Below are 20,323 nucleotides of genomic sequence, written 5' to 3'. Positions count from 1 at the left end.
TCACTTTACTGTCCCTCTACCTCACAAATTCCATTCACAAATTCAAACTCCCAATCCCCCATCCATATCTTCTTCTGATGTCCCCTTTATTTTCCTCTGATATATTTCTCCTCTCATCATCCTACTCTTCTTTTCTTCCCTCCACTATCTTCTCCTCCACCTGTTTTGTCCCTCCTTCTCCAATTTCTCCTTTTGGTTCTGTACTGTCAATCATCCTCTTCTTCGGATGTCGTCTTTTTCACTTTTCCATCACTCCACCTCATTGTCTCCTGCTCTATAGGTTTTCTAATTGCCTCTCGTTCTCAAAGGCCTCATCCTCTTATCCCTTCATTCCTCCACCACCTGCTCCACTGCTGTTTTTCTTCCTCTCGGTACTCCTCCTCTATCTTCTTCTGGCTCTATTCTGCCACAACCTCCTCTTACCTAATGCATTCTTTTTCACTGCCTCACCTCCTATGTGTCGTCTTTTGTTCTTCTACTTACCTCTCCACGATACCATCCTCTTCTTCTCTTCTTCCCTCCATCACCCCATTCTCCACCAGTTTGCTTCATCTACTATGCTCCTGGACCTTCTCCGATTCAAACACTTTTGTGTTTCCTCGATTTCCATCACCTCTTCTACTTCTGCATCGTCCTTTTCTCCTCCAGGATCTCCCTTTCCCCACACTTCCATGTCACTCCCCTCACAAATTACATTCCATTCCATTTCATTCCATATCCACCTCTTCTTTTGAAGTCCCCTTCATCTTCTTCTGACCTATTTCTCCTCTCCTCATCCTACTCTTCCTTTGTTCTTCCCAACACCACTCTTGTTCGCCTGTTTTCTTCTTTTCTCCTCCTCCTCCTCCTCAAACTGTGCCTTCTTTATCCATACCTGAAATTCCTCTTGTTCTTATGCCTCCCATGTTCCACTTTCGACTCCAGCCTCCACAGCCTCCTCCCCGTGAGTTCCTCTTATTTCCCCTCATCCTCAAACTTATCCCTCTCTTTTTTTCTTCTTCCCACCACCACCTCTTACTCCGCCTGTTTTCTCCCGCTGGCTCCTCCTCCTCCAACTCCTCCTTTTGGCTCTAAACCTCCAATTCCGCCTCCTGTTTTCTTCTTGCTTCCTTGAGTTTTTAACATTCAGCCTCCACTGCCTGCTGCCCTTCATTCTTCTACTTATCTCTCGTCCACAAACTCATCCTCCTCTCTTTTTCTTCTTCCCTCCAAGACCTTCTCCTCCACCTGTTTTCTCCTTCATCCTCCTCCTCCAATTCTTCCTTTTGGCATCGTATCTCCAATTCCACCTCCTGTTCTCTTCTTGCCTCCTTTAGTTTTCACCACTCTGCCTCCACTGTCTGCTGCTATTCGTTCTTATACTTACCTCCCTTCCATGAACTCATCCTACCCTCCTTTCTTCTTCCCTCCATAACTTCTTTCTCTGCCTGTTTATTTTACACCACTTCGCCTTCATTGTCTCCTGCTCTTCAGTTCTTTTACTTACCTCTCGTTCTAAATTCCTCATCCGCTTCTCTCTTCATTCCTCCACCAACTCCTCCACTGCTGGTTTTCTTGTCTTGGTTCTCCTCCTTCCAAATTCTTTTGTCTCTGTACCTCCTCATCCTCCTCTTCTTTGACGGGGTCTTTTATACTGTCTCGCCTCTTCTGTATTGTCTTCTTTTCTTGTACTTACCTCTCCACAAAATCATTCTCTTCTTGTCTTCTTCACTCCATCACCCCATTCTTAGCCTATTTGCTTCATCTACTATGCTCCTCCACCTCTCCGATTCAAACACTTTTGTGTTTTCTCCACTTCTCTCTCCTCTTCTACTTCTGCATCGTCCTTTTCTCCTCATGGGTTACCCTCTCCCTACACTTCCCTGTCTCTCCCCCTCACAAATTCCATTCACAAATTCAAATTCCCATTCACCCATCCACCTCGTCTTCTGATGTCACCTTCATCTTCTTCTGATATATTTCTCCTCTCATCGTCCTACTCTTTTTCTTCACGCCACCACCTCCTCCTCCATCTGTTTTCTCCTCAGGCTCCTCAGAGTCCTCCTTTCGGTTCCATACCACAAAATCCTCCGCTTCTTCTAACGTTCTCTTGTTCTCATTTACACCATTATGACTCCAATGTCTCCTATTCTTCAGTTCTTCTATTACTTCTTGTTCTCAAACGCATCCTCCACTTTTCTCTTCTTTCTTTCCTCCACCACCTACTCTACCACCTTATCTTCCTCTAGGTACTCCTCCTCCAACTTCTTGTGTCTCCGTACCTCTTCATCCGAGTCTTACTTGATGGGTTCTTTTTCACCTCCTCACCTCCGTGTCGTCTTTTTTTCTTCTACTTACCACTCCATGAAATGATCCTCTTCTTATCTTCTTCCCTCCATCACCGTGTCATTCGCCTGTTTGCTTCGTCTACTATGAACCTCCACCTTCTCTCATTCAAACACTTTTGTGTTTCCTCCATTTTCGTCTGCTCTTCTACTTCTGCATTGTCTTTTTCTCTTCCAGGGTCTCCCTCTCCCCGCAATTCCCTGTCCTTTCCCCTCACAAATTCCATTCACAAATTGAAATCAACCTCTTCTTCTGGTGTCCACTTTATCTTCCTTCATCTTCCTCTGATATATTTCTCCTCTCGTCGCCTACTCTTTTCTTCATCCTTCCACCACCACCTCCTCCACATGCTTTGTCCCTCCTTCTTCTCCAACTCCTCCATTCAGTTCTGTACTTCAAGACCTCCTCCTCTTGGCATGTTGTCTTATTCTCTTTTCCACCACTCTGCCTCATTTTCTCCTGTTTTGCAGTTTTTCTAATTACCTCTCATTCTCAAAGGCCTCATCCTCTTCTCCCTTCATTCCTCCACCACCTCTTCCACAGCTGGTGTTCTTCCTCTCGGTCCTCCTTCTTCATGTTCTTCTGGCTCCATTCTGCCTCGACCTCTGCTTACTTGACGGGTTCTTTATCACTGCCTCGGCTCCTATGTGTTGTCTTTTTTTCTTCTACTTACCTCTCCACAAAATCATCCTCTTCTTGTCTTCTTCCTTCCACCACCCCGTCCTTTGACTATTTGTTTCATCTACTATGCTCCTTCACATTCTCTGACTTAAACACTTAAGTGTTTCCCTCATTTCTGTATTCTCTTCTACTTCCACATCATCTTTTTCTCCCCCAGGGTCTCCCTCTCCCCACATTTCCCTGTCCCTCCCTCTCACAAATTCCATTCACAAATTCAAATTCCCATTACCCATACACCTCTTCTTCTGATGTCCCTTTCATCTACTTCTGACATTTTTCTCCGCTCATGGTCCTGCCCTTTGTTTCTTCTCTCGCTCCCATCTCCTCCACTGCCTGTTTTCCTCTTCTTCCGTCTTACTCCTCCATCTCCGCCTTTTTTCTCCCTACCTCCAATTCCTCCTGTTCTGACGTCGTCCGTGTTCCATTTTCGACTCGGCCTCCATGGTGTCCTGTAGGGAGCCATTTTACAAGCCTGGCTCTTAACTTCTAATAATACAGAGGCTTGCTTAAATTTCCTGTAACAAGGTTGCCATTACTGACCGTACTGACCTTCCTGTTTCGCCATTGTTTTCACGAGCCGATGCACATGCCTGATGTGATAAATGGACATGTCACAATCTGCAATTTACTACTGTTTGCACGAGGGTCCGGGCACGTATACCATACCACTCTCTCCCAGCAGAAAAGTATAAATGCTGTAACTGCCGGTAGAATAAAGCTTCCTCTTTTTTTGCTGCTTTCTGGCTCTGCGTCTGTTCATTCGGCTGCGTCCCTTTCTCAGCCCCACTAAGGGTCCTTCCTGCTGGACAGAGCGGGACCCCCACAGTGTCCTTCCCTCAGTTCTTCTCATTTCCTCTCAGCCGTGAAATCTTCCTCCTCTTCTTTTCTTCTTCCCACCACCACCTCCTCCTCCTCCTGTTTTCTCTCTCCAATTTCTTCAACTCATCCTTTTGGCATGATAACATAATTCCACCCTCTGTTCTCTTCTTGCCTCCTTTCATTTTCACCATTCTCCCTCCACTGTCTGCTGCTCTTCATTCTTCTACTTACCTCACGTCCATGCACTCATCCTCCCCTTCTTCTCTTTGCCCTGTCACTAGCTCCTCTTCATCTGTTTTCATCTACCCTCCTCCTCCTCCATCTCTGCTTTTTTCTCTGTACCTGCAATTCCTCCTATTCTGATGTCGTCCGTGTCCCATTTTCAACTCCAGCCTCCACAGTTTCCTTCCCTTCAGTTCTTCACAAATCCTTTCATCCTCAAACTCAAACCAGTTTGAATTTGGTTTTAAAAAATCCTGTTCAAGATGATTAGAAGTTCCAATACACGGAACAGTTTCAATAGCAAGTAAGGCTCGTACAAAATATTGACTGTCAGAATTGAGATTAAAGGGCACCTCATGACACAGTTTAAGAGCCTGAAGCACAGCATAAAGTTCAGTTTCCTGAACAGAAGGGCAACCTGTCTGCCAAACCTTAGTGCCCAAGTCTGTTCGTACCATGGCTCGGCTATTAGATGATCCATCAGTAAAAATTAAACCAGCATTAGTAATAGACTGTTGAACTGGATTATGTGGAAAAATAAAGGGATGAGTCACCATAAAATGTAAAATCTTGTCCTGTGGTAAATGATTGGAAATAGTAGCTGAATAATTTGCTAAGGCGATGGCCCATGAATCCGAAAATTGATTTCACCAGTTTTGCTTGTCTTTATCAAAAGGGATTCTAATTGTTCCTGAGTCTTTTCCAAAATATAAATTAGATTATTTTTGATCCAGGGCATTTAAAGCAACAACCATCTCATAGTAAGGAATTCAAACCTCCCGTGGAGATGCTTGTAAATGAATCCATTAAAAAGGGCTTATCCTGATACAGTACTGCTGTAGTAGTTTGGGAAGTGGGTAAAATATATAAGAGTCCATGGACGAGTATAATGACAATATCCAATGGATGGAGTCATAATGGCTTGTTCAACCAATTTCCGTGCTCTCAGCCTTGAGGGATTAATGTCGGAGATAATTGGGATCCAAATCTCCTTTAAGAATATCAAATAATGGGGCTGGAGCGATAGCACAGCGGGTAGGGCGTTTGCCTTACAGGCGTCCGACCCGGGTTCAATTCCCAGCATCCCATATGGTCCTCTGAGCACTGCCAGGAGTAATTCAGGAGTGCAGAGCCAGGAGTAACTCTGGTGCATCACTGGGTGTGACCGAAAAAAAGCAAATAAAAGAAAGAATATCAAATAATGGCTTAATCATGCCAGTAGCTAACCACAAGGAAGGCCTAATCCAGTTAATGTCCCCGAGAAGTGTTTGGAAGTCAGAGTACATAAATTGTCTTTTCTAAGGCTTAAGTTTTGCATTTTAACCTTATCTGTAAATACTGATAACGTAAACAAGAAGAAGCCTCCTTGCATTGTACTTTCTCGGGAGCAATAAAAAACCCAGCTTGAGTTAAAGCAATTGTCAAGTTTCCAAACATAGTTAATAACTGATCTTCATCAGTATGGGCAATTAGTATATCGTCCAGAGAGTGAATAATATAGCTAGCAGAATATTGCTTTCTAACTGACTGTATAGCCTGGGCTACAAACTTTTGACAGAAGGTGGGGGTTTGGCCATTCCCTGAGGCAAAACTCCATTGATATCTCTTCATAGGCTCTTTAAAATTTGTTGCAGGAACACTAAAAGCAACGTGAGGACAATCTGCCGGAAACAAAGGGATAGAAGAGAAACAATCTTTTAGATCGAAAACAACTGTACAAGTATTGGCTGGCATGGCAGAGAGCATAGGTAAGCCAGGCTGGAAAGCTCCCAGGTGTTCCACAGTTTCATTAACTTCTTCACAATCTTGTAACAGCCTCCACTCCCTGATTTTTTCTCACTAACAAATACAGGGGAACTCCATGGTGAACCAGAGGGTTCATACGTCCCAACTGCAGCTCTTCCTGCATCAGATGTTGGGCAGCAATAATTTTTTCTTGTGAGAGGGGCCAAGATCAACCCACACAGACATCAGATTTCCACTTAATAGCATCAGCATGGACTGCAGGGCAGTCAAAGGCCCTTCCTAAAAAGGCCAGAAAATTCTCTAGCCTGGGGACTATATAAGAACCAATTCATATTTGGCGGTAACCCACCGTCCCCAAGGCCTCCTTTGGGTGGCACAGAGCTGGTGGGGGGAGGCACAGGGCTGAGCTGCCGCCCCCTTTTCCTCCCAGCCATACCCTCCCCCTCACCAGGGCCCCAGAGCAGAGCCCACTGAAGGTGCAGACTTGGTGCTCACAGCCCAGTCCAGCTGCTCAGCGGTAGGAGAGGCCGGCACAGACCTCCACACCACGGGCCTGCTGGGAACCGCTCTGGCCCTGCTCACAGAGGAACATCAGCACATCAGCCATGCCACACGGGGCCAGGTCCCCACTCCCACCCTGCCAAGCCCCCCAACCTGCCTAAAGGCACACACCTGCGTACACCTGCAATGGCTCCCAGGGGGAAACTGGCTGCTCCCCACTTTCAAAAGGCAGTAAAACCACCTCTGTGGCCAAGAAGATGCATGCTGGTGGTTTGGGGGTTGTTGGGGTCTCAGCAGCCAGTCTGAGACCCTGGCCAAATCCCCTGCCCTTAGAAACAGAAACAGGCTCTCTTCAAACAGGGCCCCAAGGCCCTGTGCCAGCACTCCACCCAGAAGGGCTCCCTGGTCGAGGAGATAGTGGGATGAAACCTGAAAGTCACCGCTTGTCTGAGCTAAGCATACCCGGCCTTGGAAAGAGGGAACATAAATCATCAATTAACATCTGTAAAGGGCCCAGCAAAATGTGTACTTCAGAGCTGATAACCAGCTGTCCACTCCACCCACTCCTCCCTAAAATTTCTTCTTTAAATATTGGTGTTTGAGCTTAATAAAACGAGAGTTGTATTGACCTCCAACTCTCCCCTCTCTGCGTGGTTCTTTCTCGGTGTTGGCGGCGTGGGTGACCGCGGTGCGCAGTGGGGCAGGGCAGAGGCTTCTCCCTCTCCCACTCCCTCTCCTATAGGGAGTAAGTCCGGTGGCTGGGGGATCTTACCCCAGTTTGTCAGGATTGACTGGCCAGGATCCTGACATCGTCTCCCCCTTTTTGTTTTATAAGAGCCAGCTGCCGGGGGCCACCCGACAGCCTCACGCTGGGGCCTTAGGGGTCGGGCCTGTCTTAGGTTGCCTCCTCTGAGGTCTTACCCGTCTCTGGCTCTCCGACCCAGCGTTGTTCCCCGCATGGTGGCTAGATGGCACACTCACGCACTCCTTCCATGGCCACATGCACCCAGGCTGCATCTCCTGGCCGAGGGTCTGCAAGTTTATCTATTGCGTGGGTAAGCATTACCACAGCCCCGAATCGGGTTCTTATCATCTGAACAAGGCGGTTTACAATACATCGTCCAAAAGTTAGAAGTAACAACAGCAAAATGACCGGCCCAACCAGGGCAGACACAAGTGTGGTAAGCCAAGGTGACAGTCTAAACCATCTCTCAAACCATCCTTCTTGTGCCTCACGCTCCCTTTTTCGCTTAGCTATCCCATCTCTCAGCTTAGCCATAGAATCACGCACAACTCCAGTGTGGTCAGCATAAAAACAACACTCTTCCCCTAATGCGGCACACAACCCCCCCTGTTGCAACATTAATAAGTCCAGTCCTCTCCTGTTCTGCAACACCACTTCTGACAGGGACGTCAGGGATTTCTCAAGATGACTGATGGAGGTCTCGATCCTCTCCAAGTCCTCATCGATGGCCGCTCTGAGGGATGAGAATCCACTCTGCTGGGTCGCAAGTGAAGCAATGCCAGTCCCAGCTCCTGCCAGTCCAATTCCAAACAGCGTGGCTATGGTCAGAGTGGTTATCACCTCCCTCTTCTGAATGTGCTGGTGGCCTATAAGTGGGGGTAGAGAGTCTCCCTCATGGTAAAGGATTCGGGGGAGTACAGTAACCATCACACAAAATTCATCCAAATGTTCAATAACAGCAGTGGACAAACAAGGTGTTAACCCAGAATGAGAACATGCCCACCACCCAGATGGAGGTGGAATCATCCATTTTTCTGACCCAATATTGGTTCCTACTCCATTGGCACACAAATGCTGTTGCCCTTCTGGGATTGTGCCAAAACAGAGTCCCTTCCCCCTAACTTCCTGTATGGTGATTTTTCCCCTATTACTTCCCCAAGCACATTGCTTTGGGTTAGGCTCATTGGAGAAGGTGACTTTGCCGTTTAATCCAATGGCCTCATAAAAGGGAGGGTGTGCAGTAAGACATAGCCAGCAGGAACGGGTTAAATTTGGAGCTGAAGTATTAAGGAGCTCATAACTACCTTCTATGATGTTGATCATGGGATCTCGCCAGGAGGGTTTTGGGGTGGCAAGGTTCAAGGTGGGCGCTAATGCTGATGCTTGCCTTGTAATACGAACCGGGGTAAATTTAGAAGTGGACATTTGTGTCTGGTTTGCAGCAGGGGTCTGCATAGGCCTGGGAGTGGGCATTTGCGGCAGCTTTGTAGCAAGGATGGGGGTAGGTCTAGGAGTAGGTAACTTTGCAGGGGGCATGGGCGGCCTTGTAGGGGGTGCGGGTAGCCACGCAGGGAGTGCAGGCAGCGCAGGGAGTGCCTTATTGGGACCAACATTAGCAGGCAATTCAAGCGGGGACACTCTAAGTTTCAGCATAAACACCAGACCTGGATCAGTACCTGTAGTATACAATCTAAGTCCCCAGGTATTTCCTGAGTACCAGCTGGTAGCCTTTTTCCCTAACTCAGTAAAGCTCACTTCTACAGGTAAACATTTTCCCCTACATTTTTCCCAAGTTGTTCCAGCCCATTTCTTTGTCACCTTAATAAGATCATCTTTGTATGATGGTTGCCAGTTTATATATCCAGTACTAACACATTCCCAGCTTTTACAAAAATAATCTGATACACCTCCACATTTCCCATAGTTTCTTGTTCCAGGGCACACATAAAAATAGTGCCTCTGGATTCCCACTTTAGGCCCTGGACCTTGGCACCCATAGTCCAGTGATCTTGGGTCTTGGATAGACATGTCCCACTCGTGCTCTATCAGGTCACACAGGTCGAATCTAATCTTGGGGAACCAGGTCCCAACTGGATGTTGTTCTGTGATTGAGACCACCAGTCTGTCGCTCCCCACTCGACTGAGTTCCCAGGTGAGATTGTACGGCTGATGTCCGGCAGCATCCACGGCGGCCGCAAGGAATACCATGGTCCAGAAGGGGATTGCCATCTAGAGATTAAGCAGAAGGGATATTTTCCTCAGGGGCGCCATCACACCCCTGGGTATTGTCATGATCTACATATTTAAGGTTCCTTGCAGGCACCCAGATAGGTTGGGACTCAGAGATAGGGAACACACACCCAAAACCTCGGCCAGAGGTAATGAGTGGGTCTGGGCCTCTCCACTGCCCTGTGGAGGGGTCTTTCCATCGGACCATAATTTCTGGCCGTGCCTCCTGTTGTTGCCAGTGCCGGTGAAAAGGCGTGCGGGAATCTTCTTTTGAAAAATTTAATATATTTAATGTAAAGAGTGCAAGCCCTAGCTGTTGGTGGGGGCTGGCTCCCCCTTTTTGTTTTATAAGCTGGTTTTTCAGGGTTTGATTACATCGTTCTACAATTGCTTGGCCCTGTGGGTTGTATGGGATGCCAGTGGAATGCTGAATGTCCCATTTCTTCAGGAAATCCTGAAATGTTTTACTGGTAAAGCAAGGGCCATTATCAGTTTTAACTTTAGCTGGCAGCCCTAAGGTGGCAAAGCACTGTAAATAATGGGAGATAGCATGCTTAGCCCTTTCTCCAGTGTGGGCAGTAGCCCAGCAGGCCTTAGAGCAAGTATCCACACTTACAAAGATGTATTTTAATTTACCAAATGCTGTATAGTGAGTGACATCCGTTTGCCAAAGAGTGTTGGGCTTAAGCCCCCGCGGGTTGACCCCGGGCCCTTGCAAAGGCGGGACTTGTAAAAAAGGCTTACAGGAGGCGCAAGTCCTGACAATTCGCTTTAGTTCTGGCACAGCTATATTTGGAAAACGCGCCTTCAGCCCTCTCCAATTGATGTGGGTAAGTTGATGCAGGGCCTCGGCCTGGTCTCCTGGCCTATCTTGCCATGTCACCCAAGAGGCCAGCTGGTCTGCCTGGGAGTTTCCCTCAGATAACAACCCAGGCAGCCCTTGGTGCCCTCTTAGGTGATGAACGAAGAGAGGGTGTTCTCTTTTCTGCAATTCAGTCCTTGCCTGGATCATAAGTGGTGTAATGGGATTGTCATCTAGCCGGATATAAGAAAATGGTAGGCCTGGCAGCAAATTAGCCACATATAAAGAATCCGTAAACAAATTCATTGGCTGTGAAACTTTCTGCAAGGCTATGACCACAGCAAAGAGTTCTTTGAATTGTGCTGAGCCAGTGCACTCCTGTAAGTAAGAGATAACCTCAGCCCCTCTAATGATAACAGCCGCTCCTCTCTGCCCGCCATCAGTATACACTTCTGTACCACCCTCAATGGGTTTATTTTGAAATAGAATAGGTTCTTTCCAATCTAGGCGGGAAAAGGCGGATACCCATTTATATGGCCCATAATGACAATCAATCTTTCCTTGGAACCCTTCAAGGGCTACTGCCACCCTATCGTTGTTACGCATTACCCATTGCAGGTCTCCAAGCCGGGAGGGGACAATTATTGTATGTGGCTCTTGGGCATAATGCCGAAGTGCTAGGTCCCTGCCTCGTTGGATGAGGTCAGCCATCTGATCCCTAGGGGAATAAACTCTGGGGCACCCCCCAAGTGACAGGTGTACCCACTGGAGGGGGTCCCCTTCCTGGATGATTACTGCTAACAGAGTTTCTTTGCCTGCTATTATCCAGAGCTCCAGCTCTTTTTTGGAGTCAAACCTGCTCAGAGAAGCCCTGTTTAAAGCCCTCTGAACTTCTTCTAGTGCAGCTCTTTCTGCAGGCCCTAATCTAATAACATCTGTCAGCTCTCGTCCCCTCAGTGCTGAGAACAAGGGGGCAAGCTGTCCTGAGGAGATAGGGATCCACGCCCGGAGCCAGTTAATCTCTCCTAAGAGTCTTTGCAACTCAGGGAGAGAATAGGCTTCCTTTACACTGAGCTGGGGTTTTAGAGGGGTGGCATGGTCGAGCCAAAGGGTAGTGCCAAGAATAGAAAAGGGTGCCAACTTTTGAACTTTATCAGGGGCAATGTCTAAACCTCCTTCTTTCAAAAGTCCTTGGAGTTTCTGATAAGCCTGGTTGACACCCGCCTCGCTGGGGCTCCCTAATATAACATCATCCATATAAATATAAAGAATTACATTAGCCATTTTTTGTATGGGTTTCAATAAAGATGCTACATACTGTTGGCAAAAAGATGGGCTATTTGCCATACCTTGGGGCAGTACTGTCCATTCATATCTCTCATCTGGGCCTGAAAAATTGGTGCTGGGGATTGAGAAAGTGAATTTCTCACAATCATTTGGGTGAAGGGGGATGGAAAAAAAGCAGTCTTTTATATCAAGAACAATTAGGAAGAGATTACAATCGATGGCAGGGATCCAAGGCATTCCCCTTAGCGGGGTCCCTTGGATTTCCATCCGCTCATTAACCTTCCTAAGGTCCTGAAGCATTCTCCACTTCCCTGAGGCTTTTCGGATGACAAACACAGGGGTGTTCCAGGGGCTAGTTGACTGCCTGAGATGCCCCTGGGCCAGTTGTTCATTGACGAGCTCCCTCAAAGCTTTTAGCTTTTCTAAGTTTAATGGCCACTGTTCTACCCATACTGGGGGTCCTGGGAGCCAGGTGATTTGTGGGACCCGGGGAGCAGTGGCCTTTAGAATTGGGGGTGTTGACGATGACGGCGTCGCTGCTCTGGAGATCGGGTAACCCGTGCACCAGGCAAGATGTCAAGACCTATGAGATTAGTCTCCAACCCCCTTGCAATTTGTGGGCGGATGTACCCCGTGTTTCCATCGGGGTCTACCCATCGGACCATTTCAGTGGTCTCGAGGGTCAGCTGTCCTCCTCCTATCCCTTTGACCCCTGGTCCTGTTCTTAAATTCCATTCTGGAAGGGCTTCTTCAATTCTAATTATAGTCCTGTCTGCGGCTGTGTCAAGCTGCCCTTTGAACTCCTTACCATCCAGCTGCACAGTTATCTTTGGTCTTATCCCCCTGACAACAGGCACACTCCAGTTTATACTGGGCTCATCTTCCCCCTTTTGGTGACGGGGCTGGAGGCTGCCCCCTCGGTAGTTTAAAGGCTCCCCTCTAAGTGCCCTGCATTGTGATGCCCAGTGGAATCCTCGTTTGCATTTTGGGCATGGTGTTCTAGGGGCAGGTTGCTGTCTAGAGGTCCTCTGCCTAGGAGGCCCATATCCCCTTCTATTGGGGCATTCCCTGCGGAAGTGCCCTTTTTCTCCACAGGCAAAACACTCTACTTGGGAGAGTCCCTGGTTTAATGACATGAAAGCCTGAGAGAGTGCCTGCGTCATAGAGTCAGTTTGAGCTTGCAGCGCGCCTGCCAAAGTTTCTGCAAGGCCCTCATTCTGATCTTGTAAGGCTGCGGCTAGCACCTGGGTCTGCTGCGTAGGGGACCCTAGGTCCTGGGTAGCACATATCCAATTATCTATGGAGCCGTTTTTCTTACCCGCACAAGCGGTCTTATGCTCCGTAGTCATGCCATCCCATACCAATAGTTTGATAAATTGATCTCTCAGCGGCCCAGGGGGAAACTTTCGCTGAATGCTCTTTTGAACTCTATCGACAAAGGTCGGGAGGTCTTCCCCCACCTTTTGCCGCAGTCCACCTGGAGGAGCCTCAGAGGGACCTTCGTCAAGCCTCCTCCAGGCTGATAAGGCCAAGGCGCGAACCTGATCTCGATAAGGATCTGGGATGGCTGCCTGCTGGGGGCCTGTGCTCCACTGATCTGCTGTCCCTGACAGCTGCCCGTATGTTATGGGGATGGGGGGTTGGGCATTAGCATTGCGGTCTGCCTGTGCATGACATTCTTCCTTAAAGAAAGCACCCCATCTTATGTACTGGGTACTGGGGAGCACTGCTCTACACAGAGCTCTCCAGTCGGCAGTAGTACAGGGCTGATGGGCTAGCCCCTGAAGGATGGTGTCAGCCCACGGGGAGTTGGGCCCATCCTCAGCCACTGCCTTTTTTAGCTCCTTCAAGTCCCCAGGTTCCCATGGATACCAAGCTGCTGGCCGGGCTCCCCCAGGATTGAGATTAACGGGGAAGGCCCAGAGGGGTTTCCAATAGTCCTTCTCCAGTCTTGGATCGAAAAAGGTAGTAGAGTGCCTTACTGGAGAGGCAGGAGGAGCAGTGGGGCGAGCAGGCTCAGGTCTTTCTCCCCCAAAAATTTCTTCCGCTATCTCATCCTCTACATCCTTATCAGTAAGGGACAGTCCTGCAGCAGCTGCTCGTTTAGTGTCTGGAGCGACCCATTCTCTTTCCTCTCGGAAGCATGCTTTCAAAGCTGCTATTGTTGCATGCAAGCCCGGTGGGGGACTTTTGCCTGTTTTTTCAGTATGCTCTCTGGCAAGCTTTTCTACCTGATCCCATGTGTCCCAGGAGAAGAGGTCTCCAGTGGGAACCCACGGAGCCACCTCAAGAATAGCGTCCCAGATCTTAGCTGCCCTATCTTCAGAGAACTCTAGCCCCCGGCTCTTTAACAGATAACGTAGAGCTTTCAGAGCCGGGTGATGCACCTTCTGAATGGAGTTGCCCATGATGTTAGGGAATCTAGTAGGGTCAAGAAGGTTAGGATAGATGATGGTCCCACTAGGAGACCACCGAGGTAGATGAAAGAAAATAGAGGAGAGACTCAGCAGCGCCCGCAATAAATGGTGACGAATGGAATGCTTATTTACGAGTTCCTGCCCGTTGCACAGTTTTTCTTCTGCGGGGGACTCGAGTTTATCTGGGACCCGAGGCTGTGACCCCCTTATCCTATCACGGGTGTCTTCTAGCAGCGAGCGCCCTGATGGCATTTAAGTGCTCGACCCGTGCCTGCGGGGCAAAAGGCGGTTGCTGCTGGCCTAACGAAAGCAACGTTCGAAAATACACACAGCAGCGATCAGAAAATAAGCCAAGAAAAAGATGATAAGAATGACAACGTCATGTGGCGCAATACAGATATAGGAAACAGTTGCTAGGCACCCCATAGGCGGGGGGAGAAGCGAAAATAAAGTAGGAATTGACCGAAACAGTCCTGTCCCGAGGAGGACTCTTCTAATAGTCTACCTTACTATTAGGGGGCAGAGCTTTAGCTCCAGTTCATTCCCTCTGCCTGAATTACCAGCCTGGCATCTCCAATGCAGTCGCCTATTTTACTGCATGGATTCGGGGTGGTCAGGGGATCATACCTTATTCCAGCGATGTCCTTGCTGTCCACGTCCACACCGTCCCTGTTCGTGGCGCCAGATGTCAGGATCCTGGCCAGTCAATCCTGACAAACTGGGGTAAGATCCCCCAGCCACCGGACTTACTCCCTATAGGAGAGGGAGTGGGAGAGGGAGAAGCCTCTGCCCTGCCCCACTGCGCACCGCGGTCACCCACGCCGCCAACACCGAGAAAGAACCACGCAGAGAGGGGAGAGTTGGAGGTCAATACAACTCTCGTTTTATTAAGCTCAAACACCAATATTTAAAGAAGAAATTTTAGGGAGGAGTGGGTGGAGTGGACAGCTGGTTATCAGCTCTGAAGTACACATTTTGCTGGGCCCTTTACAGATGTTAATTGATGATTTATGTTCCCTCTTTCCAAGGCCGGGTATGCTTAGCTCAGACAAGCGGTGACTTTCAGGTTTCATCCCACTATCTCCTCGACCAGGGAGCCCTTCTGGGTGGAGTGCTGGCACAGGGCCTTGGGGCCCTGTTTGAAGAGAGCCTGTTTCTGTTTCTAAGGGCAGGGGATTTGGCCAGGGTCTCAGACTGGCTGCTGAGACCCCAACAGGGGGTGACTGCAATGTCTCCTACTAAGCCAAGTGGGAGATGGGTAAAGGCATTTCCATGTGGCTGGCCACAGATGAATCCCTGGTACTACATGTGGCTCACACATACATGCACAGATGAACACACAGGCACAGGCACACACACATGCAACACATGCACACACAGGCATACACACATGCACACACATGCACAAACAGGCATACAAACATGCACACACAGGCAAACACGCATGTACACACAGGCATACACACATGCACATACAGGCACACACACAGAGGCACACACATACACACAGGCACATACAGGCACATGCACACACAGGCACATACACAGGAGCACATAGGCACATAGTCACACACATGCACACGTGGGCACACACAAGGACACACATAGGAACAATACAGCCACACACACATGCATACACACCAGCACCACTAATAACCCTTGTAGGAGTCACCCACGATCCTCCCCCCAGTGTTTCCGTCAGTGCAGATCCGCATCACTGAAGGCAGCCTGAGAGTCACCTTGGTACACATCCACACAAACACGACACACGGGATCAGGGGTGGGGAGGGAGACTGGTCTCTGCACCCCGGCCCGGTGCGCGCTCCTTCTCTACCACAAGAAAGGGCAAATGAATTCATCCGCACTCCACTGTGAAAGGGCGCACTGGAGAGTGGCCTCTCTTCATTGTGCTGCTTCCAGACCATTCTTTGACCTCTGCTCTTTGTGACTGAAAATCTGTGATGCAGGGGCCAAACCCCTTTGGCTGCGTGGGTTCTGTGTCCACCTCTGCCCACCCCCCTCTACTCCTTCCCTCATTTCCCATCGGGACCAGGGTTGGCTGCATTGTAAGCACCCCACATCCTTTTGCCCACTCTGTGGCCACAGCTTCCTGGAGCAGGGGTCAGTGTGGCTCCTTCCAACCATGCAATATAATGCTGCTTAAAGCTGGAGACACCACCCCCCCGGGGTCTAAATGAGCATATATTTTTGCGGTCTTTATGGCCACTTCTAAGTCTAGAAGACCTTCGTTTCCAATGCCCATGGAGTCCATAGACTAAGAAGCTCTCCAACAGACTAACACCCAAGGACAGTAGAGGCAAGGTCAGGATGATCACACCATGGCTTGGAAGCTGGCCTCACATGCTGGGGGAAAAGGCAGCTGGGACAGAGAAAGGACCACTAAGTAAATGATGGTTGGAGAGATCACTTGGGATGGGAGATGCATGCTGAAAGTAGACTAAGGACCAAACACGATAGGCTCTTAGTATCTGTATTGCAAACCATAACACCCAAAGGGAGGAAGAGAGTAGGAGGGTATGTGCCTGCCACAGAGGCAGAGGGTGGGAAGAGGTAGGGGTGCCGGGAAGGATACTAGGAACATTGGTGGTGGAGAATGGGCACTGGTGGAGGGGTGGGTACTCGATCATTGTATGACTGAAGTGTAATCATGAAAGTTTGTAAGTCTGTACATATATCTCACGGTGATTTAGTTAAGAAAAAAAAGAAGAAGCTTTCCAACAAGTAAGAGAATAACAACTGTAATGAAACAAAGAAATGAATTAGAAAAAAAAGGCAAAACACTGTGTACTGTGCAACTGTGCACCCAGATCTGGTGAGGGGGGAAGGGAGAGAGAGAGAAAGAGAGAGAAAGAAAGAGAGAGAGAGAGAGAGAGAGAGAGGGAGGGAGGAAAAGTGCCTGCCATAGAGGCAGACTAGGGTGTGGCAAGAGGGAAACTGGGGACACTGAAATGTGTACTGGTGGAGGGACGGGGGTTGGAACACTGTATGACTGAAACCCAATCATGAACAGCTTTGTGAGGGTCTATCTCACAGTGATTCAATTAAAAAGTTTTTTAATTATGTTGTTAAGGGTTGGAATGAAAGTCCAAGGGGTAAGAGCTGTCCTGGATGTGCCCTCTTCAATTCCGAATTTTGTACCCCCAACAATGCCAGGAGAGATGCCTGAGCAGTGCCAAGCAGAAGCCCTTGGCACAGCCGGCTGTGGCCCTCAACTCCTGTCATAAAAGTAGGTGACATGTTGTTCACAATGCATTACTGTTCTCACAATGCTCCACCAGGAACCAGCCCACCATTTGAATTTCTGGTGTGTGTAAAGGGGACCGGGGCAAGCCAACCATGCACAGTTGGGTCATGACTAACCATTACGTAAGACATCCATGTTTGTCCAAATGATATCCACACTACCCTCCTTTCATACTCGGGACAATAACCGGGTGGGCTGAATCTAGTTGTCAATAAATACAAATAGGCTCAGCAGCCCTCGCTCGCACGCACGCATGCTCCTGCTCCCGTCCTCGCGCCCCTCTCACGACACTTGCCGCCGCTCCCGGGCCGGCCGAGCCGCTGCCGGCGCGCGGTGCATTGTGGGACCCGGGTCGAGCCCGCCGCCGCCGCCGGAGGGAAGCGAGCCGAGGCCGCGACCGGGAGAAAACGCCGGAGTGGCCGCCGGAGAGGAGCCGAGTCCTCAGCCTCCGCCGCCGGAGAGGCCCGCCCACCCGCTCGCGCCGTCCCTGCCCCGTTCACAATGCAGCCTGCTTCTGCGAAATGGTACGATCGAAGGGACTATGTCTTCATTGAATTTTGTGTTGAAGACAGTAAAGATGTTAATGTAAACTTTGAAAAATCTAAACTTACATTCAGCTGTCTTGGAGGAAGTGATAATTTTAAACATTTAAACGAAATTGATCTTTTTCACTGTATTGACCCAAATGATTCCAAGCATAAAAGAACGGATAGGTCAATTTTATGTTGTTTACGAAAAGGAGAATCTGGCCAGTCATAGCCAAGGTTAACAAAAGAAAGAGCAAAGCTTAATTGGCTTAGCATGGACTTCAATAATTGGAAAGATTGGGAAGATGATTCAGATGAAGACATGTCTAATTTTGATCGTTTCTCTGAGATGATGAACAACATGGGTGGTGATGAGGATGTAGATTTGCCAGAAGTAGATGGAGCAGATGATGATTCACAAGACAGTGATGATGAAAAAATGCCTGATCTGGAATAAGGAATGTCGTCAGCACCGGAATTTGAGAAAGAAAAAAAAATAACTTCTCTGCAAGATTTCATAATTGAGAGAATTCCTGAGTTGGTATCTCTAAAGGCAGATGCTGTATTTGCCTCCTTAACCCATTTTTCAACCTGTTTTTTTTTTTTTTTAAGGCTTCACTAAGGGTTGATATGTACCATTGTATGGGGCAATTTTAAGTCAGCTAAGGCAATAACCTTATGCATGAACATTTCCCAGATTTCTCTGACACTGTTGAGGTCCTAGGCAATTGATACAGTGGTTATGACAAAACATTTCACCTAAGTCTCCTTCACTTCATAACATAGATAACTGACATGATAGGAAGCTCTTGACTTAGGGAACGATAACTAGATTTTAGAACATGGACTCAAAGTGGCTGAAACAAATTGGTTGAAACCATAAATTGGTAACCTTGTTCCTCTGGTATGTCCTTCAGGATTGTTTCACTAAAGTTTTATTTTTTAAAAATTTACTTTACATTATTGTATGTAAGTAATCACTTGTCAGTGTTCCAGATGTATCTTAGCTAAAACTAGTGTATGCCCTATTTAGATGGTTTTTGAAGCCTGTACATTTGGTATTGTTTGACCCTTAAACTTTTACATCTCTTAGCATGGAGGACGAAGAAAGCTGTACATTGTTGCTTAAGAGTCTGTACATTTAGACCAAATTTGTATTTGCACTGTCAGTACGGCTAATGAGTGAAAAAATGTTAATACACTATTGGATTTTTTATCTTTTTTTTTTTAATTCAGCTTGTATCAGGGCTGAAAACCTCAATTTATGTTCATGACAGTGGGGATTTTTTTTTAATGTCTACATTCTTTCTAATAAACTGTTGGAAGATTTAAAAAAAAATAAATACAAATAGGGTCAACTCGTATTATTCAACAGGAGGGAGCCCAACACAGGTGTAAACAAAACTCCCAGCCGCCTGCGGTGCTCCCTTCAGCAGCATCTCAGGCCTGGAGTCCCTGCCTGGCCCCCAGCTCCCCAGATGCGCCCCGAGTCTCCATTGCCCCACGTTCCCGTCGGGCCTCACCCACACCCCGACTGCCCCTGGGAGGCTCCGATTCTGCGGGACCCCGTGCCCGGGCGCTCCGTGGACGCGCCCGAACCTTCGCGCCCTCCGCTCCATGCGCCCGACGGTCCCATGCGTGCATGTGGTTGGGGGGGGCGCGGTGGGTTCGAGCGTGCGGGACCCCGAGCCCCGAGTTCTGAGGTCACGGGCCATGTCACTAAGAGTATCGCGGAAGGAACGCTGGTTCCTAGGGATGCGCCGAACCGGCAAACTCCTGCTCGGCGCTAGTTGACAGTTCAGGAGTGAATTCCTGCGACAGAGGAGGCCCGGCTTGCTGGCCAGCGTCTGGCGCTGCCCGCTGGCTGTTCCGCCGCAGACTTGCACCGGCCCGTACCTTGATTACCGCTTTCTGACCCCTCCAGCCCACGGTGAGTGTCCGCGGGAGGGACAGAAACCCGGTGCGGCTGGGATGTGGACCCCAGGATACAGAGAGGGGGGACCAGGGGTCAGGGAAACGGGATGAGCCCGAGGGAGGGAGGCCTAAGGGGGCGTGGCAACCACATAGGAGGGGCGTGGTAGCCCCAGGACAGAACGAGGTGGACCCAAAGCATATCAGGACCCAGAGAGATCCCAGAGAGTGTCCCGTGCATTTCCTTCTATGCTGTGGTCCCGAGTATCTCCGCGGGCAGTGGCCGGTACCGCCCAAACCCCGCCCCAAATCCTAAGAGGGATTCCAAGGGACCCTACTTCAAGGACCTGGGTCTTAAACACGCGCATCCCTTGGGCGCACCCCGCATTGCTCGGAGGATGCCAACCGTGCACAGAGGAGGCCGCAGAGAGACAGGGCACAAAGTTACGAGTAATGGAGTGGGGGGGGGGCGAAAAACCGGCACGTGCAGGACCAACGGGCCGAAGCCTGACCCGGTACCAGGCTCGTGAGACTCCCGGGGAATCTCCGATTCTGCGGGACCCCGCGCCCGGGCACTCCGTGGACGCGCCCAAGCCTTTGCGCCTTTGGCTCCGTGCACTTGACGGTCCCATGTGCACACATGGGGGGGTGCGCTGGGAGGTTCTAACGTGCAGGACCCCCGAGTCCCAAGTTCTGACGTCACATATCACGTCGCTGAGGGTATCCCGGAAGGAACGCTGGGTCGTAGGGAGGCGCCAGACCAGCACACTCCCGCTCGGACGCTAGTCGCCAACGGGGGACGTCAATTCCTGTGACAGACGAGGCCCAACTCGCTGCCCAGCGCCT

General features: G+C 49.2%; 1 protein-coding gene across 1 annotated transcript; it reads left to right on the top strand.

Moving 5' to 3' along the window:
- Positions 1–17,271: 17,271 nt before the first annotated feature.
- LOC129399950 (prostaglandin E synthase 3-like) lies at positions 17,272–18,876 on the top strand. The gene is given in 1 exon segment (XM_055121631.1): positions 17,272–18,876. A coding segment is annotated over 1 exon segment (483 nt). The 5' UTR covers positions 17,272–17,540; the 3' UTR covers positions 18,024–18,876.
- Positions 18,877–20,323: the final 1,447 nt, after the last annotated feature.

This window comes from Sorex araneus, chromosome X, assembly GCF_027595985.1.
Source record: "Sorex araneus isolate mSorAra2 chromosome X, mSorAra2.pri, whole genome shotgun sequence".
Taxonomy (NCBI): domain Eukaryota; kingdom Metazoa; phylum Chordata; class Mammalia; order Eulipotyphla; family Soricidae; genus Sorex; species Sorex araneus.
The sequence above is the reverse complement of the archived record's forward strand: the minus strand, read 5'-3'. Positions and strand labels throughout refer to the sequence as shown.